Source organism: Simochromis diagramma, unplaced genomic scaffold, assembly GCF_900408965.1.
Source record: "Simochromis diagramma unplaced genomic scaffold, fSimDia1.1 OVJJ01000663.1, whole genome shotgun sequence".
Lineage (NCBI taxonomy): Eukaryota > Metazoa > Chordata > Actinopteri > Cichliformes > Cichlidae > Simochromis > Simochromis diagramma.
Window position 1 is genome coordinate 1422199 of NW_024387049.1, and position 27769 is coordinate 1449967.

General features: G+C 40.8%; 1 protein-coding gene across 3 annotated transcripts in view; it reads right to left on the reverse strand.

Annotated features, from left to right (window-relative positions):
- Nucleotides 1-27769, reverse strand: part of LOC120741786 — a 160702-nt gene that overhangs the window by 15538 nt on the left and 117395 nt on the right. For all 3 annotated transcript variants that reach the window (XM_040044822.1, XM_040044824.1, XM_040044823.1), the window contains exons 6-9: nt 21652-21833; nt 7801-8057; nt 6666-6802; nt 2294-2415 (exon numbers count right to left, since the gene is read on the reverse strand). In XM_040044822.1, the coding sequence (XP_039900756.1) occupies nt 2294-2415; nt 6666-6802; nt 7801-8057; nt 21652-21833 (698 nt within the window). The remainder of the gene's footprint in view (nt 1-2293; nt 2416-6665; nt 6803-7800; nt 8058-21651; nt 21834-27769) is intronic.

Below are 27769 nucleotides of genomic sequence, written 5' to 3' on the forward strand. Positions count from 1 at the left end.
ATAAACAAAAAAACATTAGCCGACACTGGCAGAATGAAAACAAGTCAAACAATTAGCATAGTGACATAAGTGAACTGTGTTTGATACTCACACCAAAAATATAACCATGTGTGTGTGTGTGTGTGTGTGTGCAAATCCCCTTTTTTGTAAATACAGTGCCGTGCAGCTTTCGGTGTTGTAAAGGCATCTACGCAAGTCCTCATTGGCAATTTTAACTAAATTAATCTTAAAGAAATCTCCCGCAGACTGAGCTGATGGGTAATTTCTTTTTAATGAAACTCTCTGTTCGTCATTATGCAGGGCGCTCTTTCAGGAACGGTTTCGAGTGCTCGATACGAGACTCAATGCGGGGATGAAGGGTGCAGCGTGCTCTTTGAGTTAGTCGATGTCTGTAGGCCTTGAGAAGATTTGCTAAGAACAGTTGCATTATGTTATCCGATGCTGTGGGTGAATATTCAAACAGGCTTTGCCTAATGGCGTGTCATACAGAGATGTGCATATACTATCCCAAACACACTGGGAAGACATCATAGCCTTTCTTTTATGAACTGCGTGCCGCTCACTCAAATTGCAGCATGCACAAACATGAACATCACAGGCAAAAACAAATCAACGTCGTTGCCATAGAATCACAGATTTCGTGGTGACACAACAAAGGCATGAGCAGAGCAATGAAAACACCAGTGGAAACAAAAAAAAAACAAAACACACACACACAACAGATGGGCCACGACACCAAAATGATAGTGACAGAGCCAGCATGGAAAACGGAATATGGAGGCAAAGAAAGGAGAGCTAAGCAGGGTTTCCAAGGGGAGGCTGAAGAGCAAAGGGATGATTTCTATAATTGAGATAGGATCGAGTGAGAAAAACATGATGCAGAGAAACAGACAAGAACACAAATAAAGCAGGAAGGAGGGAGGCAGCCTGAGAGGAGGCTCGAGTTTAATTACAATGCAAATAACTGCTGCGTTCTGATAACAGGCCATGGAGGATTCACCTGGCTCCATGGTGAATGAGTATGCTGTAGCTGCATGTGGCCATATCTGAAGGGAAACAGCTTTGTTCTGCCACACTCTATATGCTCCAAGCTGAATACTCGTCGACTGTTTGTGTTGTAATTATATGACTGTACATGAACATTAAATACAAAGTTTGCATATGTTTTGCATATGACATAGTAACACTAATTTATTATGAATATGTGTATAATTAGTGCAAAATGTGGCGTGTGGTGGGCTGTATGGCTCAAGGAAGGCTTCAGCCAATATAAAGAAGAGGTAACGTTAACATTTACTGAAATAGTGTAGCAATCGAGCTAAGTGACACATTGTCAAGATAGTTATTTAATGGGAAGCTAACTAACCAGGTTTTGTGTTTATGGTATGAAATTTGGGGTTTTGAATGCAAACCTAAAAACTTTAACTTCTAAAATATGTATGTAAAGTAAGCATTATTTATTATTTTACAATTATTATTAATTATTACATTGATTATCAATATTGTTTGATTTTTGGATGATTAAAGTTCATCCAGCCACAGCTTCTCAGGCTTCAGATAAAACTGGTTTTGAAGCTTCTGCTCATATGTATACATAAAAAAGTCAGTCTTGTCTTATCTTATCTTAATATAAAATAAAAAGGTGAAAACAATGAATATGCTGAAAATGTTAGCTTCTTAAGGTTAATAATGCTAGCAGTTTGGCCACAAACCAATGGCCACTGGTTAGTGACTGTAACCATGTGATCAGTTATGTGACTTTATTCAACCCAACGATATGTCGGATTTGACTGAAACATGTGAGACTATAGTATTAGCAGTGTGTCTAAAAAGCGTTTTCAGTCATGCATTTTGCATGTCTGACAGAACAGCTTCTTTTTCAGTCAGTCCAGATGTCTACTCTGGCTTTTACATTCTGATTGCGTTATACCCCTGCCACTCTATTTGTAAGCTTTTACCCATGCAACTGCAGTGATTGTGTGTTGGGCTCTGACACCTCGAAAAACCACGAGCGCCACACATGTAGACACAAAGACAACACAGCTGCTGCTGCTGCTGTGTAGTCATCACTTAAAGTCTTTTCACATCTACTTGAAAAATTACAGTCTTTAGCACTGCTGGCAGTCCAAGTACCTAAACTGAGAAATGTGTAGTGCCAGAATGTAGTTCCAGGAATAACCCGGCTTGTTTCCTTAACATGTGTTTTAGTGTCTTTCCATGTCTTTAAAATGAACATTTTAACACTGGAATGGAATGGAAATAAAGACCTCAAGTAGTTTAAACACATACTGACCTGTCCGATGGAGGAGGAGTCACACATGGCTGTGTTGTACTGCCTGTCCAGCTCAGGTGCATTGTCATTCAGATCTAAGGTCTCTATTGCAACTAGAACTCTGGAGACTTGGCTGGGATTGTCTGAAAGAGCCAGAGAAAAGCATATTAGAACGTAGCCTCCAAACACACACACACTAAATAATATGAAGACAATGTTAAAACGGCAAAAGACACTACTGAGTACAATACAAATACAGTGGTGCAAGTCATCGGTCCATTAATCACATGCAGTCGTCCTCATAGGCATAATCAAGTATTTCAAGACTTTGTCCAAAAACTTCACATTACATCACATTAGTGAGCGTACAATTGGCTAAATAAACAGCAGTGCATTTGGTTTCATTTGGCTTGTGTTACAGCTCGCAGGCTCCCAGCTGGAGTATGACTGATGCTTCCATATCAGTTAAAATTTTCCTCATCAAACTGTTCTTTTCATAGCCAGCACTTCTCGCAGCATAAAGTGTGTGTGTGTGTTTGTGTTTTCTCAATAAAGAGAGAGAAAAGGCAGAAGAGGGGTGCAGAAGGCAGCGAATCTGCATGCAGTTACACAAGAGCGCAGTTTAAATGGATTGGCATAAGGTCCCCTACATCCCATTCACTCGGCTATACGCACACTTGAACATGAAGTTCTCACAAGCCGCGCTCGAAACACATGAAGTTAGCATTCTGAACACTCATCATTACATTTTAGGCAGCTATGACACAACCCAGGCTCACCAGCACACATCCTTTATCTAGGCAGGCAACCGTGAAACACATTGGACTACACTTTCTGTAAACCGAGCCACACACACACACACACACACACACACACACACACACACACACACACACACACACACACACACACACTCACATTCATAACATTCCCACACCATGTTTTTTTAAACCAACAGCAGTAACACTGTGTCATGGATGACAGCAACTGGTTCCCATCGCTGAAAAGCTGAAAATGAGCTCTTGCTGTAATGCCACAGGGTGAGCTGGCCTGCCTGTGGCCATGGCAGGGCTCCTACTGTGCTTTATGTCAACACAGTCTCCAACAGTCTGTTTATTAGATAGAGCTCATTATTCAAGACAGGCACTCAGTGTGCTGCCGCCACAGTCCTACCAACACATTGCTGCCACAAGGAACCCTGAGTAGATTTTAAGTAAAGATTAAGTTTGTCCAGAACAAAACTTGGCAGCAAAACAACTTCTTTTTCCTTGAGCACAGCAGACATTGGATGGAATTCTCCAACAATACTTCTACTTATAAACAAACCAGTTGGATTATTTTTGAGTGCTTTTATGACTTGTCATCTGCCAGACACAGCTACTGGAGCAAAGCCAGGATTTAACAGGATGCTGGTATTAATTGTAATACGTCCGTCCAGCAAACTGAACAAGAAAACAGGTTGTCACTGACTTCTAAAAATACATAAATGTAGAGAGAGAAAAAGTCAAATCAGTGACATCAAAGAAAAGAAAGAAATGCTTGCATAATTACATTAAATTATCCAGTCCTTAATGCATTTGGTTTGTCCAAAACACAAGATGTTGTGTTGTTTTTTTCCACTAACAAAATATCTTCGCAAGTGCATCCCCACAACATGCAATATTGTGCTCAGCTTGCTCTTTTTGGGAGCTGTGACACCAAGAGTGCAACGGGCTGCGTAAATAAAGATATGTGTTCAGAGTGATACTCTGAGTTAAAGAAGTATGAAGTCGCCCTCTCTACAGTAATTAATAGATGAAAAAAGCATTTATAGATTAATAGATGAAAAAAAAATGAGTGAATTTGTTTAAATTAGGTAGCTATATTAAAATACTTAATTAAAAGTAGAATTTTACTATAATACACAAAATCTCAATGTCTTGGTTTGCCTGTAAATGTGAACAGAAGTTGAACAACCAAAGTTGGCATACAGATACAACTTAAACCCATAAAGGTTCTTCTCTATATCATTTATTATGTTATCATGTTGCCTAACACCTGAACACTAACCAAAAATACCCTTTTTTTTTTTACATTTATGCATCTATAACACTTTATAAAAGCATCATATTGTTTTCATTTCACAACAATATGATTTAATTTATTCTAGATTATTAAATATATTGTGATGATTACAGTATCAATGTGATTATATGATTTGACAAGCCAAATTTACTGTAAAATGGATATGTTCCAGTTACAATAATGTGTTACAAAGTTTATTGAATTATACCCTCAAATGGAAATTCATTCTTCTCATCAATATTATGTTTAAGGTTAATGTCTGGATTCATTTGAAACTGATAAATATTTGGGTTACAATAAAATAACTTTATTGTAGAGTTTGTCATATACATTAAAATCAGAAAATGTCACAACACTACTTCATTTGGTGCTTCTAATAGACATATTTCTCAGGGTCATAGTTTGTGAAGCCGAAAGCTTAAGTAAGCTTTAAAATAAATTATTTACATTTAAATAAGCTGCGAAGGCTGTGCCATCCATTAACTAACCTGGCTGAAGGGCATTTTAAGAAAAGCTGATGTGGTGTTATTTACTATTTTTCTTGTCAAGAAATCGAATGAAAAAATAACATATTCTTTAACGATGTATCCTTGTACTAAAATAAGAATAATAATAAATTAACCGCAAGTTTGGAACTGGATGATATGTTCCGTCATGGCAGTGAAGGTTGTCACATACACACAGTGATAAATACTATACTGCATGTATATTAATACATACACAATAAAAGCCAGCTAATGCATTCCTATTTACTCCTGTTTGAGTATGTTTGAGTCTCCCTCCATAAAGGGATGGAGAGGTCAGTAACAATACTCAGTTAGCTGTGGCATTTAAACGATGCTCAGTTGAGTGATCTAAAGCGTAGAGTGTAAAGAAAATAACCTCCACACCTGCTTACAGTTGATAAAAGGTAGGATGGATTTGTTGAGCCTGTGTGAATTGCAGCCACAGTTTCCTGTTCTTTGCTGACAGGAGTGGAGGCCTGTGTGATCGTCTGCTGCTGAAGCCCATCTGCTTCAAGGTTTGACCTGTTATGCATTCAGAAATGTTCTTCTGTGTACTTTGGTCGTAGTGAGTGGTTACAACCAAAGTCTGCCATTCTCCTCAGACCTCTGATGTCAACAAGGCATATTCTCCACGAAAACTGCTACTCACTGGATATTTTCTCTTTTTCTAATAAAGCTGTTCTCACTAGAGAAGGTTGTATAGCAAAGTCTGAGTTTCTGAAAAGCTCAGTCTAGACCAACAACCATGTCACATTCAAATTTACTTAAACCACCTTTTTCTTGCCAGTGTCTCAGTTTGAATTTCAGCAGGTTTTCTTGATATCTCCATGTCTGAATGCACTGCTGTCATATGATTGGGTGATTAATAAGTGTTGGAGCTGGTGTACCTACTGAAGTGGCTGGTATCCTGCTACCTGATGGATGAACACGTATCTTTAACACATTTATATCTGACAGCAATTTTAAGCTAGATGTTCTGGAACATCTGTTATTGTTGCCAAGCCTCCACGTGAGCAAGCAACGAGACTTAAAGTGTGTTATTAGAGGATGTAGGGGCTGAGCTGTAATTGGGCCTACTGGACTATAATTGGCTTTACTTCTGCCGATGTGAATACATTTATGAAAGAATCAACAGCACATTAAATATATACTCATTAAATCAAAATTCATTATTAATTAAATTGCACAAATGACAAGAGACAGTTAGATAACCTTAATCATGACTGAAAGCTTGAGAGCAGCTACTAGTGGAACCTACTGATGATCTTGCCCCTGGCATTTTCTATTTATCATTTTTTTACTGAGGGAACATGTATAACTTGAACTTAACTGTCTTGTTGCTTGACATCCTACATACTTGGAAACAGAAAGATATTTACCGATCCCCTGTGCTATCATGTTCTGTCGGCAAATCAAGGCCTGAGTTCGATTTGTTGCTTTAATTCAGTGTTTCCAGTTGAATCCTTACGAGAACAGATCTATTGCGGCATCAGATAACTCGCACAATACGGATCAATTGATTCTCTGACGCGCTGTAACAAACTGTTCATGGCGCCAAACAGCATTTCTCTCATGGTTTGATGACTTGAGAGCTAAGCCGCTTAGTAAACTGCATCATACAGTGGATACTGTGCCTTTCAGATAGCGTAAAAAAACACAGTTTCTAGTCTCTTAAACCTCTTACTCATCAGTGGTTAAGGTGTCAGAGGTGGGGAAAATGCTAGCTTCGTTGTCAAGGGTTAGCTCTAATAAAATAAATAATCCAATGAACGACTTCTAACGATGTCTCCGGATTAAGTGTTGTAAGAAGAGTGACCTCTGACCTCTCTGGGTGGCGATGACTGTAATGTTGTGCCAGTGCTCACGCTCCCGGTCCAGCTCCATCGCTGTGGTGATGAGACCGGTCTCTGGTGTGATACGAAACAGAGCCTCTGGGTCTGACTGAGGATCAATGGAGAACCTGAAGAAGAGAAAGTTGGGTTTGAGGATATAGACGGGTGAAATGAGGAGAGGGCAGGGAGAAATATCGAAAGAATGAGTGAAAGGAAGATGCAAGCGGGGAAGGCAGTGGGGTGCGGAGTGAAAGAAGCAGACAGGGCAAGTGTGTGAGGGAGCGATAAGGAAGTCGGCATTCAAATGGCCAAAGAATTAATATAGTGAGATTATCACAGCTGATAAGAGTTCTTTTGAAGTGCTACCGATTATCTAAATATCTCCATGAATATACCAGCTATCATTCCTCCCCACATACTCGCTTTTAGCACTTCTGCTTTTAATTGGGACACGGTTTTCTGTGGTTTTTACAGACAAATCGCTTGCTTCCCTCCTCATACTATTTGAGACAAAACCCACCGCAAACACAAGCGAAGCACTGGAAGCTGCAAGCGTCTGTGGTTTCTGTCTGGCTCGTGGGAACACTGTGTGGGCATTTGGTTGGCTTATTTTTATTTGGTTAGCTCTTATTGTTGTGTCTTGTTTCTTTTAGCTGAAGAGCCTGGTTTGAATTTAATTCAAAAAGCCTGGCTATCCCTTGCTTGTGGCTGGACAAAAAACAAATGATATCCTCTAAAACAGTAAAACAAATGAAGATATATATAAGTCCCAGCACCATTAAATGCTTGATTTGTCTTTCAGCAATAAAACTCCTGTAAAGCTGTTTTGTTATGAGTTCATAAACAGCAAATACTGAGAGGAACATTTTGAGAAATGGGCTTATTTGCTTTCTTCCTGGGTGGCAGATGATAAAACTGATACCAGTGTCATGTTTTACACCAAAGATTAAGTTACAGCTACTATCTCAGCATGAAAACTGGAAAGACTAGCTTTTTTATAAAAAAAAAAAAACCTGTTCAAAAGGAGCCCAGGTAGGCTGTTTGCTATCTCAACAGTGAAAAGTAGCAACCTAAATGTATAGGAAGACTACATGCCCTGCTGAAATGCAGAAGCTTTGTACTCTACCTGATATTATTGGTCAGACCAGTATCGGGGTCTACTGCACTGACTCGGCCCACTGTGCAGGCCGGCGGGCAGTTCTCTGAAACATCCATGTGATATCTGGCCCGAGAGAACCTCGGTGGCTCGTCCGCATCCAGGACTGCAACTCGGATTGAAGCCCGATCTTTAAAGGGGCCTCGACGTAGGAAGCGGGGGTCCACTATCGGGTTAAGGACCTCAACAGAGAAGGAATAGGAGCTCCGACTCTCATAGTCTACGGCCTGTGGAGGAGAGAAGAACGAGGTAAGCTTTACAGTTGTGTAAAATGAAAGGGTTTTTTTTGCGTAGTATAATCATCTAAGGTTTATGCATTTACATATTTTGAAATGAGCAATAGAGACATTTTTTAAAAGCGAGAAATTATGCAAATGTCACTGTTACAAACATCAGATCCAAAAGCCTTTTTTTTAACGTGCCTTCGTTTGGTCTATTTCTCACACTAAATTTTCCACAAATGACTGCTAAATTACATATCTAAAGTCGAGAGATGGAAAATAATGAATTCTTCCAACAGATAAGAGCTCGCGCAGGCTAGAGAACGGTCACATCCTAAAGCATCTAAGAATAATTTAGAGTGAATAATATTCTGGTTACCTTACATGTTGTGACGTTTGGATTTTTTGAAGCGATACTTTGAAGGATGTTGTGGGTGGATGCTTAGATGGTGGGTTTTGTGTGAAGTTGGAAAAGACATTCATGAGGCGTTGATGTTACAGCATTGCCAATGAGACTCCGGATGCTCAAAAAAAGTTGAAAGGCTTCTTCACAGCTTCAACACCGAGGTAACTACTTGTTTGTATGTTGGTTTGACATTTCTGGAGTTGATGTTTGGATAATGTTGACATGCTAAGAATGGATGATGTATATCTGTAGAGTTTGAATACTGTGTTGGTGAGACTTAAAAGTAAAAATACAGAATATTTTGTATTGCAATGTAGTGTTTTTTTGGTGAATAAAGCTAAATACTTTACCCTACTTTAAGTAAAAAAAAATCAGTATTAACAGCAAACTGAAGCCCTTTTGGTTTAATCCAGCAATTTTACTTGGGACTCACAGAAATGTAAATGGTCTGCTTCCAAGGTTTTAGGTAGCTTTAAATAGTTGTATAAGCCAAACTATGTCAACAAGTGTGATAGCAATGGAACAACTATTATACAATAAATCTTCAATTCTGTACAGCACAGAAAGGTTTTTTACAGTACACGAATAATTACAGTGGGCACACTGTAAAAATTGTCTTCATTTATTCTATTTTAAAAAGTACATTTGTTACAGTGTAGTGTTGCTATGTGCATGCAGACTCGTGCTACACTGAGTAGTTGCTATGACCATTTTATCTAGCTCATATGGTACTGCAGTGTTAGCAAAAACAGTGGGAAGTGTGTTGGTGGGTACCTGGCAGGTTGTATATTGTGTTACAATGTTGCAAACATGCTGGTTGGCATAGTTTCAGAACCTGTAAAGTGTATGAAACTTGCTTTTGTGCGCATATGTTCATTAGGAGTACAAATGGTTTGGGCTGTATGGCTCTATAAAGAATATATTTTCATGATAAGACCCCCCTCCCTCACATATTTCATAAAAATGCTTCCATTGTTTTGAACGCCATCTCTTTATCACCATAGCGACTCTGCTATCACCATGGAGACTCGTACCTGACTCGGGGGAGCATTAAAAATTCCTTTGTATCCTTGCATCTACACAGGTGCGAGAGATTTCATTTGGGATAGGGGCTCAGGCCCCAGTGATTGTTTGTTACAGACAAGTTATGAAGCCTATTTGTCTGAGGTGTCTTTGTGATTGCGCGTCGCTCTCCCGCCAGCGCGGCGCCTCTGAAGCGAAGAGATAGCCTCTGATCTGGTTTGCTGAGATGATTGTTAGTGAGGGCACGGGCACACACAAGCAATCACATACATCCACTGTCTCACACACGCACCCTGACATACACCTGCTGTTGATTAAATTTCAGAAAACGAACACGTTTGGGTCTAGTTCAAAATACCTGTTTGAGGTAATGGCAGGTGTGTGTGTGGACTTGTGCGTGGAAGTACAAGTGGTTCTTTGAGCCTGTGTATCCTCAGATCCTCTGTGAGTATCTGAGTGTCCTTAAAAGCAAGTATGCATATAATTCATCTCAGTGTGATTGGCACAGGGAACTATGTTGGACAGGGGAAAAATGGGCTCTCTAGCTATGCAGAATTTTCGCTGTCAGATTCAAACAGGAGCTGAGAAGAAAATCATTGTGAGGATCCCACCGGCAGTGGGAATATTGATATCCTCCCTCTCCTTCCTTTCTGATCTCTCTTTTGCTATTTTTCCTTCGCTTTTCTTCTCGCTCTCTGAGCTGTAAACCAGCGTAAACTGCTTGACAATCAGCGGTCTCAGAACGAGGTGCAGATTGATTAAAAATTATGCAGAGAAAGGGGCGAATTGAAATGCAGAGAAATGTAGCCAATTTGTGGACATATCTGGGCAGATAGAAGAAAATAAATACAGAAGAAAAATTGTTACAGAGTGTGTGAGAGAGAGAGACATGGGAATGGTGACAAAGTGTGTGTGCAGAAGGGGGGTAGATGGAGGGAAAAGGTTCTCTAACGGGGTCCCCATTACAGGGAGAGAGAGACAATCTGTCTGAGGAGGAGAGGTGTCACTTACACTGTGAGCACACACTCATCACCCTCCGCCCTCCCTCCACCCAGCACTCCATCACTCCGCTCCCCCTCCTCTGCTGCCTCACACACTCCATCACCTAGTCCCCGACTTACCCGCCCACACCTATCTTTTTTCCCTCCCTGGTGTGCGCGCGACAGGGCACCAGCTCTGACAAACCACAACACACACTCATCCTTCTCCTTCCTACACCCTTACAGTAAGGACACAGCGACCCCACTGTTCGTCTACCTTTTTACTTTTTGATATCATAAAAAAAAATCCTCACTCATGTATTCACGTCTACTTGTAAGACACTTGTACACATACATACACATGTCATGTTGGAGGACCTGTGAGGTTCCACATGCAGTTGTTGCAAATGTCCTCTCACAAGGAACAAAGGTTCAAATTCTGGTCTATTTCAAGCCAAAGAAAGCTCATATTTAAAATGGTTTTCCTGAAATTTGACAGAGCATTTTTGGTGTGGATTGCTGACATTAGCTACATAAGCAGCGTAGCCACCAACTGATTGCATGTCACTTGCACAAACCCCAGGCGTCTTCCTTACGCGCCGAATAAGAAAGCAGTAACGCTGACTTCATTTACCCTTGGCTCACCACCTTCACTGAAGGCTGAGACTGTGATTTAGAGCAGCTTGAACTCTTAGCTTAACATTAATTTAAGAAGGCTGTTGCAGAGGTAGTGGAGACCAAAAGAATAGGAGATGGGGCTGAGTGATACACTGTAACAAATTTCCCTGTAAAATTACAGTAAAGTACTGTCAGCCAGATTAGCTAGCATGAAACTGTGATTATACAGTGGACCTACAGCAATCTAGAGAGTTTCTTACTGCAAAAAAAATCTTATAGTGCAGTGCTGGATAGAATATGAGCATTACAGCATAATACTGTCAGCCATTTGGTTGCCATTATACTGTTGTTTTAGTGATCTTAATGTAAAAGTAAAATACTGTACATCTAAGGCTGAACCAGGTCTTAATCTTCATATTCTGGTCCATGAATTCAGTTTCTTACCTTTCTTGAACCGCTGACAAGATATCACATTTTGTCACGATTCCCCCTGCAGCTTGTACTTCACGGTTATGGCAATCTTGCTGCATTTAACAATTTCACTGTATGCTAAATGAGGTAGTGGGACTTCACACAATGTGAATTTTCTCAATAAGGTATAGGCAGACTGCAGTAACAGAGGGAAAATCAAGTCTGACTTGATGAAGAGAAAGAAAAAATACTACTTGCACATTGCAATCCATCCATTCATCCATCGGTCATCAGTCTTTTGGAAGGCCAGCACAGAGAGACAGACAACCATTCACACTCACATTCACACCTACTGGCTGGTAATCTAATATGTATGTCTTTAGACTGTGGGAGCAAGTCCACGCAAGCACAGGAAGAACATCCCCACACAGACGGCACCAGCCTTCAGGTGGTTCGGACCAGGAATCGTCTTGTTATGATGAGGTGCTAAACCACTGTTATTAATACTTTCTTCCTTAAAAGTGTCAACATTTAAAGCGGGGATGTCAAACTCATATTTGTGGTCTCATTAGAGGTTAAATCCCCGATATATCCTAATATTAGAGAAAAAAGTGCAATGTAAAAAATAAAAATTTCTATAGCAGATAATAAAGTAATACTCTTTCTGTCATTTAATTGTTTATCTATTACTTACTTAGATGTAGTATGAATGTTTTAAGGAGGTCTTTATCAGTAAAAAAAAAAAAAAAAAGCTTAAAAAACAAATGAAAATACAGTTAAAAGTCCAAAATTTGTGCCCTTAACATTTTCCAAAGCCATCCCATGGGCCATACTGGAGTGTTTTCAGGGTCAATTCTGGCCCCCGAGCCTTATGTTGTTTAATTCTACTTCCTGCCTGCACCTTTGAGAGCTGCTTACTGCATGAAATACAGAATTTAAAAAAAGAAAAGGTTTGGATACCTTTGAAATAATGCCATAAAGTTGCCTTTTCTTACAGAATGCAAACCAAATGAATATTTAATGTGACCACCCTTTGCCCTGAGAAAAGCACCGGTCCTCTGGATGCCCATGCACAGGTTTTGCTTGGCAGGTAGGCTGTTGGAAGCATGTCAGAGAAGGTGCCACAGTTCTCCTGTGACCTTAGGCTTTCTCGGTGTCTTCTGTCTCTTCATGTAATCCTAGACAGACTCCATAATGTTGACACCAGGGCTGCGGGCTCTACCATCTGTTCTTGTCACTGTAGATAGTTCTTTATGACTCTGGCTGCATGTTTGGGGTTGTTGCACTGCTGCAGAATGAATTTAGGACCAATCAAATGCCTCTCCGATGGTATTGTACGTGATGGATAAGAATCTAAACATACAGTATAAATTGCCTGAGGTTTTCCCACACAGTGGTGGATGAACGTGATAATGAATCAGACTTGTTTTTTCCAGAGTGCAGAACTGGGTGATTTTGTCTTGTAAAGAACACTGTCAAAGGGAAATGTCTAACAAGGTAATGCCATAAAGGGATTGTACTAAAAAAAATCAGTACATGAATTTAGTCTTAAGTTAATCTGCTTGTGATGTTTCACCTTGATTTTATTAGATTTTTTCCCCAGTAGATTTCCTTCATTTTATATCACTGAAAATTGACGAATCTCTCCGTCCTACACTGTTTAAATAAAACAAGCAGTTTCAAAACTTAATATTAGGCTTGATTTCCTGACCTTTACAGATATTCACCGAGAAGAGTCAACAAACTGAAAATAATCATTAAATCAGCATCACACACATACATACTTTCTCACTCCTAGTTAGCACTCCCCTCTGCTTCCCCGCCCACACGCTCTACAAGTGTAACCTCGTGTCCTGTGATGCGGCGCTCCAATGGTCTGTTTTGAAATTCAAATTCTATACCTTTTAAAATTTGCTTCACAGTTAGCAGAAATTAATTAGCTAACCTGCATGCAAGACTGGCAATACATAATACATCTCTCCTCAAAGAGGCCGAGCCATAGGCCTGCACGCTTGACTGAGAAAGTGCGCGGTAGTGTGCACGCGCACATTGAGCGTACTGTACAATAACTGTACATTAATGGGCGGCTGAGGCTTCTAATCCCTGAGGAGGTGATTCTCCCTGCCTTCACCGTAGTAGATGTTAAATAAAAAAAAGGTTATGGAAGCCTGTGTGATTCAGGGTGAACACACATGCGAGTGGGTGTACGCAGCACAGTGTGTATATATATGGTCTGTAGTGTGCGCTCAGCACCCCGCTGTCCTTGGCAGATTGAGTTCCTTTTTGATTTTGTGCATTCTAAATCAAGATCATACATCACATTTGTCTGATGACAAACTCAGCTTTGGACATTTCTGCCAACAAGCACTACTGCAGAGTCGAGAGAACAAAGACTCTCCTAAATCTCCCTTTTGACTTTGTTCTTCCTCTGCTGCCTCCCCATCCCTCTGTCACTTGTCTCGTCTTCTGTCTTATTTCACTCTCAGAGGTCTCGTGTCTTCCCTTTTTCAATTTTTTCTTTTTGTTAAGAAAACTTACAAGCAATACACTGGTCTCTCTTCTTCTTTTCTTTTCCTCCATCTCTCTTTCCCTCTCTCTCTCTTTCCCTGTGAGGAGATTAACACAATCTCTCCTCCGCGTGAGAAAACAAACACAGATAATCCTGGGCACGCTGCTGGCGTGTGACCGAGGATTAGCCAGCCGTTTTAAGTGAGAGCATATGGAAATAATAACTGCAAACTGACACACGCGTGAGCTTGCTTGTCCCCCAGGTAAGGAGGAAATGAAAAGCGCGCAAATAGCAGGCTTACACAGCTCACAGCACCCCCCCGTAAACATACCTCAAAAGGAACCTCCTGAATTGGGATGCCGCCAGATTCTTCTTAATGATGTTGTGACATGTTTAGTGTTGCGTCAAGTGATCCCACTTTGTTATACAGATGCTGCTTAATTCAGTATATGTGTAATGAGGTATTTTGAAAACGGGCTATTATGTTATGTTTGTGTTCAGAGTCTCTGGTTTTTTAATGTGTGACCTCAGCTTGCCAGACACACTAGACCCTTTATCACCTGTCTGATTTGCATGTAAAGCACCTCTGCCTATTAGCTGAGTCTTTCTCTTTTCTACTTCTTGCTCCAGTTAATTTCATTCTGATTAGTGGATTGAAAATTCAAGGAAGCTTTAACCAGCAGGCGACCCCCCCGTGAATGTTATCCGCTAGCCATTAGGGGGCACTGCTGCAGAGCAATGTCAAGCAATTCCTAATTCTGAAATTACCTGCTCCTTAGTCTGTGGCCTCACTCGCATGCTGTATCAAAAATCTATTAGCAGGAACGTGTACGTTCATTAGAATCGATGTGTGCGTAAATAGCTGCAGCAAAGCAGCGCTGACCAGTCAGGGAGCAGAGAGGAATAGAATACAGACTATAGAAGAAGAGGAAACTGGAAAGAGGAAATTAGTTTCAAAAAGAGTGAATGGGTTGTTGATGTGTGTATTAGCCTGTGCCTGTTTGCGTCTGGAAATGTGTGTTTCCATGTGTGAATGCAAATGAGGCAGACCTAGGCTGAGTCAGAGCCACAAACAGCACACACTGTCTGACATGGCCTCCAGACACAAAACAGAGCGAGGACGAGGTGAGGGAGCAAGGCAGATATTGGGTGGGGGAGGGCGTGTGTGTGTTTGCATGTGAGCTTGTGTGTCTCCCGTGCACTGCATTTTCTTTGGACATGTATGGAGATCAGACGGGGAGAGTAACAAGATGCAGAGAGAGGGGGGGCTGATGATGATGGGAGGAGGAAGAGGAGAGGGGCGACGGGAAGAGTGGAAATAGAGGAGGAGGGAAATCTTTTTATTGCTAGGGGGTGTCTCTGTGGGACTGACAGTAAATAAGCGATGATAAGCAGCTTCAGTCGTCACCCAGACTTACAGGCTGTTAATGACCCAGCTTTCTATGGCGTGTCCCCGCCTAACCCTCGCCCTTTCACAGGGATGTTCTCCTCCTCTCTATTCAAAGGGGCGCCATCCAGAGTCTGATTCTTTGTCCGCGTCCTTCGTTTACGCTCTCTCTCTCTCTGTCTTATTTTACACACCCCAAATCTCTTCTCCCGTCTCTTTTGACCCCGTTTCCTTCTAATCTGCTGTTAACCCTCCTGCAGCTCCGACCCACCTACCATCATTCTGAGGTAAAGACGCAGCCCTCCCCACCCTCAGATAAGCGATCATTTCTCCGTGTAGCTCTTTTTCTTCAATCTCCAAAGTTTAAACAGGGAGCTGCGAGGTCAAGTGTGTAATATTGATGCGTGCCTGTATATCTATATATATGTGTGTGGTTTATTGGTGCTTGTGCAGATGTGCGTGTTCGTTTCTCCGTATCTCTGCCTGTGAGAGAATGCACGCCGTAGATCAGCGGTTAAAGAGATTCAGCCCACAGCAGCGAGATGACCAGCGAGGTCAAGGCCGGCTCTGTGGCAACACAAATTGTTCCACTTGGAAATCCTTCCTTCTCCGGAGGCGCACAGATCATCTCACTCCTCTGTTTAAATTCTTCACACTGTGAAAGCCTTCTGACTCTGGGAAACGGACAGCAGGGCATATGAGTCATTATTAACGCAACCCAAACATACGCACGCTTGAAAACACACACACACACACACACATTTTGTTTTATTTATTTATTTTTGTTTGTTTCATGAAGTATAAACTGAGGGGGAGCTTAGCGCTAATTTTATGCTTTGTTTGTTTAATTCTATTAATCGTAGCCAATCATACATGATTCCCATTAGTTATGCATGAATTCCCTGAAAGGCTAAATCCTTTTAACCTACTGAAGTCAGATTATTTTAAATTCACATACAGAGTTTGTGTAACACACCCACCTTTACCCCCCACCTAAATCCCAATACTGCTGGGGCTACAGCTTGTTGTAAATACTCAGGAAATTGTGCCTTGCAGCATCTGTAAATATTCAATATATGTTCCACTTTGTAAGCATTCAGAATTGATCCACATGTAACCTGTGATTATCCAGTTTTATTTAACTGGAACAGCAAGCCTGCTCTAATCTATTCTAATCTATTTCTCTGGTGCCTTTGCAGAGAGAGTAAAGCAGCGCAGAGGAGGCCACGTTGAAATATTAATTGTACTTTTTTTGCCTTGCGTCTGTGGCTGAATCCAGCGCAGCTAATGCTGGAGGTGGGAGGTCTTTAGTGTAATTGTTTACATGTGATTTTCACCATTCACCACATGCTGATGCTCACCTATTCTCCCCAACTCTTCTTCAGTCTGTCTTATTGTCGCCATGCTGTCTCCCCCTCTCCTAATAACTGTACCTCTCTTTTTTATTATTTATTTTTTTCAGCTTTTTTTGTCTGCTTGTCTCTCCGGATGGGTATTTCTAACCTCCTGTGCTTCGCAGCCTATAGCTGAGCTAGTTTCTCCATGGCTGTCACTGTGTCTCTCTTCCTGTCTCTTTGCGCATCTCTCTCGGTCGCTTCTTACTCTAACCCCCTTGTTAGACCGCACTCTCTGCTGTCACCGCCTCGCAGGACCTCAATTTAACATTCCTCCTTCAGCTCTCCCATCGTTTCTTTCCTTCTTCACCCGCACTCTTTCGCCTTGTTCCCAGGTCCTTGGCTTAGATTTCTTTCTCTTGCACCTCTCACCGTATCCAGTCCTTGCTCTACCTCGGCGCGTCTCTTCAAAGGAACTTGGAAATCCTGCTCTACACGTCACCTCTGGGTGCGGATTGTTTTTAACGAATCCTGCAAACCCAAGGCTGAGAACTGACACAATGATAAATTCACAGAAATTTCAAGTGTTTACATGCGCATGCATACACCGGTATGCACACCTGCATGGCTTCCAGTACACCAACCAAAGCATTTGTGCAGTCAGGCACTCACCAGCAAAAATAAAAACAACATCAATTTTTGAATACAAATAGCTTTTTTTTCTGTTTTGTTTTGTTGTTGTTTTTTCTGCAGATTTAGCCAGATTGCAGTTTGCATTTCCCAAAAACGATGTGAAAAGGTTTCAGAAGCTTCGTGTGCATTTGCAAAGATTTTTCATGGAATTTAATGGCACAAAGTGTGCAGACTTTTACATCCAGTTATCTAAAATATAAAAATTCTAATTTACTCCCAGCAAATACAAACCAAGCTCCCATAAGGGAACTTCCCAAAGGGATACAGTGGAATAACTGGCCAAGTATTATGAGCCCACTCTCACGCATCCTCCAATATCCTCGAGAGGATTAAAAGTTGGTCCAGCAATTCACGACCAGAAAGAAAACCGCATTGTCCAGCTAAAAGATGGATTCTCCTCTCCAGCACTCTGGCATAGAACTCACCGGGTTGGCTGAGGAGTGTGACAAATTTTGAAGAAATAGCTTTAGCGCTACCATAAAGTCAAACATGCTACAACCAAACAAAAACCTCATCCTGGTGACTTGGGTTCTCACAGACCCCAGAGGCAAAATGTCTGTCACATCTTAGAAATGCTTTGATCTATTGCTCCAGTTTGTCACTATTTGGCCAATCAGTTTGTGACTCATTGTTTCCTACTATCTGCTGTGACTAGTGCTTTTTTAAACATTCAAATGTACTGGGGTCCTGGGGGATCGCAGTCAAAAGCACCCATTTCTGCCTATGCAGTTTTAATAGATGGAACTAATTGAGCCCTATTTAGTGTAGAAGTGCTCTGTCAGTCATTCTGAAAGAGAGACACACAGACAGTCTGAGCATACAATGAGCCATATCATGTACTATAGCTGCCTGTATATGGCATTTGTTTTGCATTATGTACAATTAAAAAGAGCATTGCTGTTTGTATTATTATTAGTAGTAGTAATTTAATTTCTTTACTAAATAGTAAACTACTGAGATCATCTTGGTTATTTGAGTTACTGATGCCTTCCTATCAGCTTGAAGCAGTCTGGCCGTTCGCCTCTGGCCTCTCGCTCACTGGATCAGCAGTTACTCAGACACGCTGATATATCAGCAGAAGTGAGCTGTTTGTTGATATATCTGTGTCAGCCTTTTTAATGGACAGTAAATAAAAATTTTAAGACAGATGGGAGAAACACCCTTCAACCATGTGGTAGTGTTGATGTTGAATAGTGCCAGAGGGCACTGCAACCGTCCCAGTTGCCAATACATGCTTGGAAATCCATAAACACAGGACAATAAAAAGGTTATTTTTAAAATGCATATGGCAAGTTGCTGCCATTTGATTGGCTTATTAGAGTGCCGTGAGAAATGATCAGATGTGATGTAGAAGATTGTCTGGTTCCACCTGATCAGTACTCTAAGCGACCAGCGTGAGTAACGGGCAGAACAATTACATTGTCTTCCACTAGAGGGCAGTACAACTACCTGCTCTAATTAAATGGGTTGCCAACTGCTAGTAAAACAGAAGAAGATGAAAAAGAAATTACATAATAGTCTGAAAAAGTAGTCAATCTGACCTGAGTCCTGTAGAAACTTCGGACGCAGATGAAGGCCCTAGCATGAGTAGTGCTCAGAAGAAAGCAGGAAAGGTATACTGGGGACAAACCGAGCCAATTCTGCTGTATCTGGTCCGCTGGGAAAAATAATCAATATGCTGTTTGTGACATTTTTGTTTGGTGGTGTGCTGTGCGATTTTTCTAATGTGAAATATGTGACGTGGCTCCAAAAGGTTGGGAAACACTGGCTTATTAGATTTCTAAATTAATGAGCAGTTGTACAGGTGTACTTAGCAAGGTGGCTGGAAATATTCCATATTTTTCTCAGTGTATTGCCAGTAAATTCAATTGGACTAATATGTTAGTCCAAATCTCAATGCTTTCTATGGAGGGTGTGTATTTTGTAGATCCAGGGTTAGCGCCTAATAAAAAATGTATAAAAGTAAATGAAAAACAAAAAGAATTTTCGCATTAGTACACTCATTATTGTAAACAGACTAACTAATGTCCTGAAGTTTTCGCTGAATTCCCAGCAGCAGATCTGGTGTGCTAGCTGTGGTATTTTTCATTTTTGTATCAGGACTTTGTATGTGGGCTTGTGTGAAAGAAAGTCTACAATATGTGCTTGGTTTTGTGAGTGGACACATGGCCTTGTGCGGTGTGCTGCTCATTGATACGATTTTAATACTCATCGTGCGCAATTGAGCTCAATCGCAGAGGAAGAATGTGTTACGCTGGTAACACAGGTGATTGATCATATTACATGTGATCACGAGCACACGCAAAATTATGCTTTCTCTTTTGTTGCAGCTTCATGGGTATGACGCCTGGCAGTATAACACAGGTGGCACAACACGTGCTGAAGCACACTCTCTCTGACTGAGTGACTGATATCACACGTCAGAGAAACGGCTAACAACAATAAAGGCGACTCATATGTATTTCGACACTTCTGAAGAGCTCATTTAAAATCAAAGCACCATAGCTCATATTAGCCTCCCACAGCCCTGCTCATATGCACACTACACATGAGCATGAGAGATTCCTCTCCTCATACGGATACAAGGCACACTGGCAGTCATCACTTCCACAATGCACATACACCTGTGCAAAAAGGTGATCAGTCAGCATGGCAGGCAGCTTGGGGAATGACAGAAACCAAAAATTCTAGCTTTACACTAAAGGGATCTATCCATCTGCAGCCTGCATTAAAAAAAACATCTGGGAAGGATTCTTGCTGGGGTTAAAAAGGAGACTGTATATAAAGAATAGATGTAACAACTGCAACCTCTCATTTTAAAGCCTCAACTTGAGCATTTTTGGCTGTTGCAATCCCATTTTTATTAAACCAGACATGAACCATGAATCCCTGAGTGAGAGATGGTTCTGACTGATAAACCAAAGACAGCATGTTCATACAGTGATGTCTAGGCAATCACAAGCTAACCATCCACTAAGGCAAACCCTGCTTTATTATCTAATTTATTCTGTAAATAAGACCATCATTTACAAAAATGAACACCAGCATCAACTTAAGTTGATGAATGGTGTCTATGTAGACAACTGGGTTCCTTTTTGTTAATAAAATAAAATATCTCTTTTTTCAAATGTATCTGTGGCATCGCTGTGGCTTAATTTCATGTAACCAATCAAAAATCAGATGTGGTAGGATTCACGCTGGTTACAGGACTCATCACCCTGATAACCAAGAAAATGAAGGAGAGGCTTGTGCTGTGATATGCAGTTAATACAGCTATTTTAACACAAACCATGATTTTTTATAGTATATCACAATATACATCCATCCATTCTCTTCCGATTATCCAGTTTTAGGGTCGGTGGTGGGCTGGAGCACATCCCAGCTGTCACAGGGCAAGATATTTAAATGACATCCATATAGACTGCATTTGCATGGCTAATGATCTGTTCTATCATTTGTGCATGATAGCATTTTTCCAACTGAACTCAAAATAGAAAGCCAGAGCCTTATTGATTCTCTTGTACATGCAAATGCTCTGCAATTCATGCAAGGATGTGCTAAAAGGCCGGAGACAAACAGTCTCGAAAAAATGACACTCAACTCTGCCACTGCAAGCATTTGCATTTGGATGCGTCACGCTTTGGATTGAGTTTTGCGGAGATATTTCATTATGTTTGCTTTAAACAGATGGACGTGCTGATAAAAAGAGGCTGATTCGCAGTGAGTGGAATCAAGCCGGAGATTCATTTGTCAAAAAACCCAACAATACACTCTTCCTCGACGGGAGACAAATAAGGAAAACAGGTAAGAAGAATGCAGCTCAGCTGTATTAAAGTCCTCGCTGAAAGGGCTGTTCAGTGATGAATTGTGTGAGTTTGTATAGCATTATTGTTAGTTCCAGGTAATTCCAGGTTAATAGGCTTAGGCAGCATGTTGTTAGCTGTGCTTCGACTCATAGGCAAAACAAAACTGTTCTCTACAGACCGGCCTACACTACCCGTGTCATCGTCTGTCCTCCCCCTCATCATCTGTTTCCTGTCTCCTTTGCTGCCTTTTACCTTTACAAAATGACTCCATATGTGCGCTCTTTTACTGCTCATTCTTCTAGCTCTGGTTTTCTCCTCCTCAGCCACTATCTGTGGTAACCTTTACGAAACCCTTCCCTCCTCTCCTGCCCACTCTTTCATCAATATCTCCCTCCATCTGTCCACCCCTCATTCTCTGTCATCCTTCATTCACCTTGTTGAGCGTGATGACCGCCTCTTGGTTCAGTCCGGTGATATTGAACGTGTCCCCGCTCTCCCCCTCCAGGATGGTATATTCCAGCTTGGCGTTCTCACCCAGGTCAGCGTCCATTGCGGAGATGCGTCCTATCTCAGCGCCCGGGATGGCCAGCTCGGAAACGGAGAAGGACCACATACCTGGGGAGAGACACGCAACGGCACATATTAGAGGAGCACTGTCATTTCATTAGCTCTGATACGCTTCATTTGTCAGTTAAACATTTAATTTTGTCTTTTGAAGTGTATTCAAATTGCTGTTCCCCACCTGCGCTGAGCCAATATTTACAACATTTTGCTGCGATAAGGCAGCGTTTAAATTAAAAGAAGTGAGAGAATGAAGGAGAGAGATAAAAGCAGAGTGTGCATTTGAGCGCTCCGCACAGATATTATTAAAAGACAGGTAGAATATGGCCAGAAAACCTACTGTTAAAAAAAAACTAAATTAAAAGAGCCTAAGATTAAAAAAAAAACAGAAGGGTTTAAGGAGATAAAGAAAAAGAAAAGATTAAGAGACAGTTAAGAGAAGCTGCTCTGGCTCTCTGAGTTGTCCATTCATTCCTTCTGCTGAGACATATTAATCAAGATAACAGGCTCGTTCATGTGTGTTGGTTTATGTTTAGCTGTCAGCCCATTAAAGCAGTACATTATCAGTCCTTTTGCTGGCTTTGCAGTTTACATAATATGTTCCTCTTCTCATCCATCGGGCACACCTATGTGATAAAAGCATGGAGGACCCAAAAAACTGATATTTCTATAGAAAAAGCAGACGCACATGCACTTAAATTCAAATAGCACCTTTGTCCTAGCACGCACACAGTGGCCACCGACAAGAATAAGTGAGGTAGGGGAGATAGAAAGTGAGTGAAGGGAAAAGGTAAGATATCACCATTTGGCACACAACAGAGCTGTTATCAGCTCAGCTAAAGCTAAAGGAATCAGATAGACCTGTAAATGTGAGCGAGAACAACATCACACAAACACACCGGCTGACGGAATAAAAGATAGCCCACCCCTGACAAGTGTCTGTTCCCACAACACGCAATCTGAAGAATTCGGCAAATTTGACAACATCACAGTGAGACAAACTTGTGAGGTTATGTGACTTTGTGGATCGGGATTACAGACATCAAAGTCTTTTATCCATGGAAACCAACGTTATTTCTCACCGTGTTTGTTGTCTTTCCAAGTCTCTTAATATCAAATCTGTAATGTGGGCTTCCGTGCTAGTAATTGCAGTACTCTCCCTCCAACAAGTCCTCCAAGTTAAAGTCAGATAAAACAGGCTTGTGAAACCTCAACAACAAAGCTTCTCTGAGATAAGTTGATGCAAATATAACAAGGTTTAAGTTGGTTTTATAACAACAGCAACAACAACAAACTTTATTTATATAGCACATTTAAAACCAATGGTGTACCAAAGTGCTTAATAATAATGATGGATTGGATTTATATAGCGCTTTTCAAGGCACCCAAAGCACTTTACAATGCCACTATTCATTCACTCTTGCATTCACACACTGGTGGAGGAAAGCTACGGTTGTAGCCACAGCTGCCCTGGGGCAGACTGACAGAAGCGAGGCTGCCATATTGCGCCATCGGCCCCTCTGGCCAACACCAGTAGGCAGTAGGGTAAAGTGTCTTGCCCAAGGACACAACGACCAGGACAGAGAGCCCGGGGATCGAACCGGCGACCTTCCGGTTACAGATACGCTTCCCAACCCCCTGAGCCACGGTCGCCCCATAGCCACGGTCGCCCCTTAACATGTAAGAGGGTAAGATGAAGTAAGAGGGAAGGATGAGGGCTACGGCAAGGTACCAAAACATGCTAGCAGGTTAGATGGCATTAAAGCACAAAAGCAAAAGAAATGCATATAAAAGCATAAAAGAGCAATAAGTGTAAGGGATAAAACAGCCAAAAATTTTAAAAATGATTAAAAATAATTAAGAATAAACCGAAGATAAGAATAAGTATTAAGCGAACTAACAAGCAAACGTTAACTGGTAGAAAAGGTGAGGCTAAATAAGTGGGTTTTTAACTGCGATTTGAAGGATTGAATGGAATCGGACTTGCGTATAGCGATGGGGAGGTTATTCCATAGATCGGGTGCAGCCAAGGCAAACGTGCGGTCACCTCTAGTCTTCAGCCGGGGTCTCGGCAGTACCAAGAGTGACTGGGAAGATGATCTTAGTGCTCTAGTAGGGGTGTATAATCTAAGTAGCTCAATGAGGTAGCTTGGCGCTATATTGTTAATAATTCAGAAGGTGAGCAGCAGGATTTTTTATTGAATGCGATACTTAACAGGAAGCCAATACAGATCAGCAAGGACAGGGGTAATAGAGACATGCCGCTCAGTAAGGAGACGAGCAGCTGCATTCATTATCAATCCTAAGACACTCTTAAAATATTTAATTTTTTATATATATATATATATATTACTTGTTCAGTTATTCAGGTTCTCCCAAGGCAATTTCATGACACTGTTACAGAAACAGCAATCTTAAATCTGAAGGTACACTGAGTTTTCAGAACATTTCAGTTAACACCATGATGTTGCTAATTTAATAACAGATTAACATTGTCATTTTTGAAGAAACTAGTTTTGGCAGGAGATGATATGACAAATGCTACTGAAACAGCAGACAGATGCATTATGTGCTGCATGTGCGGCCTCTAAATGTTTGCTTTACTTTTCTTCTGTAAAGATATCATAGAGCTATTCTCACATCAACTGTTCTCACAGTACAAACCAATCTGAACTAATGGTATCAAGCTGAGAGAACATTTATTCAAGACTTCGCACAAGTTTTTTGCAAAATGCAGAGATTTCCATCCAGTGTTAATACTTTGTTAGTTCTTAGTCGCCCTCAGAATGCTTCTATTCTTCCAGCATTGGGATTTACTGCCCATGGAAGAAGAGGTAGGGATGGCACAGGCATACCCTCAGAAAGACAACAAGAAACATCACAAGACACTCGCGGACCTGGAGCCCACAAGAATTTGTCACTGGCCTATGCTGCAAGGAGGGCAAAGGGCCCTGAGAGCTACATGAAACATGTAGCTTGTCACCTTTTTCAGGTAACACAAATCTTAAGACCTCCTGGGAGGCATTGAGAGGAAAACACATTCTTTCGCTGCCACAAGCCTGATTCAAGGATTCAAATTTTTGAGCAGCATTAGAAAAAAATGATGCAATTCTTAAATTCTTAAAATGTTTTGAACTGCACATTGTTACAGAAGCACAGGATATTTTTATTCCTATATGTATCCTGTATCTGAGTAACTGATGCATGAGAAGGATAGCTAATTTGTCCCTCCGTGGGCTTTACAGTAGGTAAAAAAACCAATACATCACAAATAGTTCTCATTTTCTTTACTTGTATTTTATTTTTCATGGGTTTATGAATATCACCTCGGGGTACACCACAGGCTGGGTCTTGATGGTGCTTTGATAAGGTTTACACCCTCAAATGTTTTGGAAGGGCCGAGCAAAGCCACAGGCTGAAGCATTTCTGTCTCGCTGTGCCGCTATGAAACATTAAAAGCAATAAATAGTTAATTGCGAGTGCTTATGGTTTCATTCAACTATAAGCACGGCGGTTAGCACACGTCACACTTTTTTTAAGTATAATTTTTTCACTTCATTCAAGCACATTTTCATTTACTGACCCTTTTGAATTTGAACATTTGCAAGAGAAAGCACATTTTTAAGAGAGCTGTCATGTAGCTGTGGCTGCATCATGTATGTAAGCTCCTTGGCTCTGACTACTAACTTTCGTTGCCTTTGTTGTGGTGCAACTGGTGCATTTGTCTATGTTATGTTTTCTTTTCTTTTTAACTTAGTTAGGCCCCCAGTCACACAGACATAGGGATAAGTTGGAAACCACCTGGCAACAACTGGTTGTCAAGGAAAAATGAGTATCCCCTTGCTTGTTAGTCAGGGGTTGCAAGAGGTTGCTTGCTGTCACTAGGTGAAACTAGCCATTGTGACATATGAGGTGCTGCACTGAGAGCCTCCTATGGCTGCTAGCATAGCCTCAGTTGTGCCTGTTTTTTTAAGGAACACACAAACTTGTCTGCAAGCACGTGGCAACTATTTGCCAAGTGGTAGTGAAACTGTCAAGAGTGGGATGGAAAACCACACACCACTCATCTACAAAGTAAAAGCTGTGTCCTTTAAAACATGTTAGTGGTAAGGCACAACTTTTACTTTGAAGGTGAACATTCCCCATCTCCAGTTTGTGTTGCATTTTTTTTTTGAGTGGTTATTTAGTGAGTGTTTGCAGACAAGTCAGTTTTTTCTATGCAAACCACAGGCAACTATGCGCAGTACTGCCAATTTTGGTACTGATCCGATACCAAGTAAATAGAGGTCCAGTATACCGACACCAATTACATTACATAGGCAGCATATAATTGGAAATCAGTGTGTCATCATTTATAAGAAACATGAAAATCAATATAAGTTTTCATATTCTGAAAACATTTTAATGACCGCTAAATCACTGTGATTTTACTTTTGACAATAATTAGTTAACACAATAAAAAAGGACCAGTTTTTCTTGTGTTTTGAAACTGTGTGTGTTCTTGTTGTTCTTGAAGCCCCGGACTATAACTGTACCTTTCTCTAAAGCACTTTTAAGTGCTATGAGATATTAAAAAATAGATGTGACGGTCGATACTATCTGTCAACACTGACATTTTTCATAGTGTATGTCTGTGGTGTATTTTCATCAAAAAACAAAACAGAAGACAGAAACAAAGTATTGATCCTATTGAGGTTGTATCAGTCCCACAACAGTACCAGCATTGGTATTAGTACTATCGATATTTCGATCAATCCACCCTCCTCTCAACCAACCAAGTTACAGTTACACTGAGGTTTTTGGTGCCCCACCCTCTTTATTATTCATTTCACCCAGAGCAACGAACACTGCATTATTTCCTTAGTGATTGAAGTTCGCAGGAAGTTATTCTTTCACTGTCATTGTGACAAACACACAATAAAATTATTTGCTGTCCCAGTCAGTGCAAAGAAAGCAATCTAACTATTCTGGAAAAAATACAAATAAAAAGAATTACCTGTAAACGCAGTACAAACAGTACAATCATTACTAAATGCACAAGCTAAAGATTGTACAGGTTAGTGAAAAGGTGACATACCAATGTCATCTATTGTTTATTATGAATTATTGCAACAGCCCTGGGATATCTGCTGTTCTTCAGTCTGTTTGTTTTAGTGTTTGTTGTTCTGTACCACCTTCCTGAGGGCAACATCTGGAACAGGCGCCATGTTGGGTGGGATGCGTCCTTCACATCACCTGTTCCAGCTGTCACCCTCAGGAACGCAGTAAGGGACTGCAAAAGCTCAAAACTGAGGCTGTAATTGTTGCTTTTTTTTCTTTGTATTTGTGTTCCTTTGTATTTATTTAGGCCCACACTCAGAACATTATTACTGTTGTGACAACAATATAGGTAAAAAGTAAAAACTATCCAAATGCTTGTCCAGCAGTAATGCATGCAATATATTTTCATCACTTAAATGTGGATGATTTACTAAATAACTGAAGTTGTGTGGATTTATAACAGTTGGTTCATATAAAAAATGCCTTTGACTAATTTCCTTTTTGTCTTGACGTTGCTCCCACTTCACTACTTTGTTGTCTGAAGGGACAGATGGAAACTCTTTTCTGCATAAAATGAACGGCGCTGCAAATTAGCAGTGACAGAACAAGGAGTCACCCTCTCTGTGTCATCTATCTGCGGGATAAGTTATTCAGGGCTGTTTCAGACTCAACTCAATCAGTCAGGGGAAATGTAACCTTAGATCACATATTAAAATATTTAAAGCTACAGATTCGGCAGGGGTAAAAAAAAAAAAAATCAAATTAATGACCCTGTCATTTGACAAAGAGTTGTCAAATTAAGACTCAACATTGTAAAGCCACAGTAACACAGAGAGGAAAGAAATTCTCTAAAAACACAGCAGCCAAGATGGATTTGATGAGATTAGAGCAAACTCTTTCTTGATCAAGATGAAACCACAGTGAATCAAACACTTTCCCATTTTTCACTG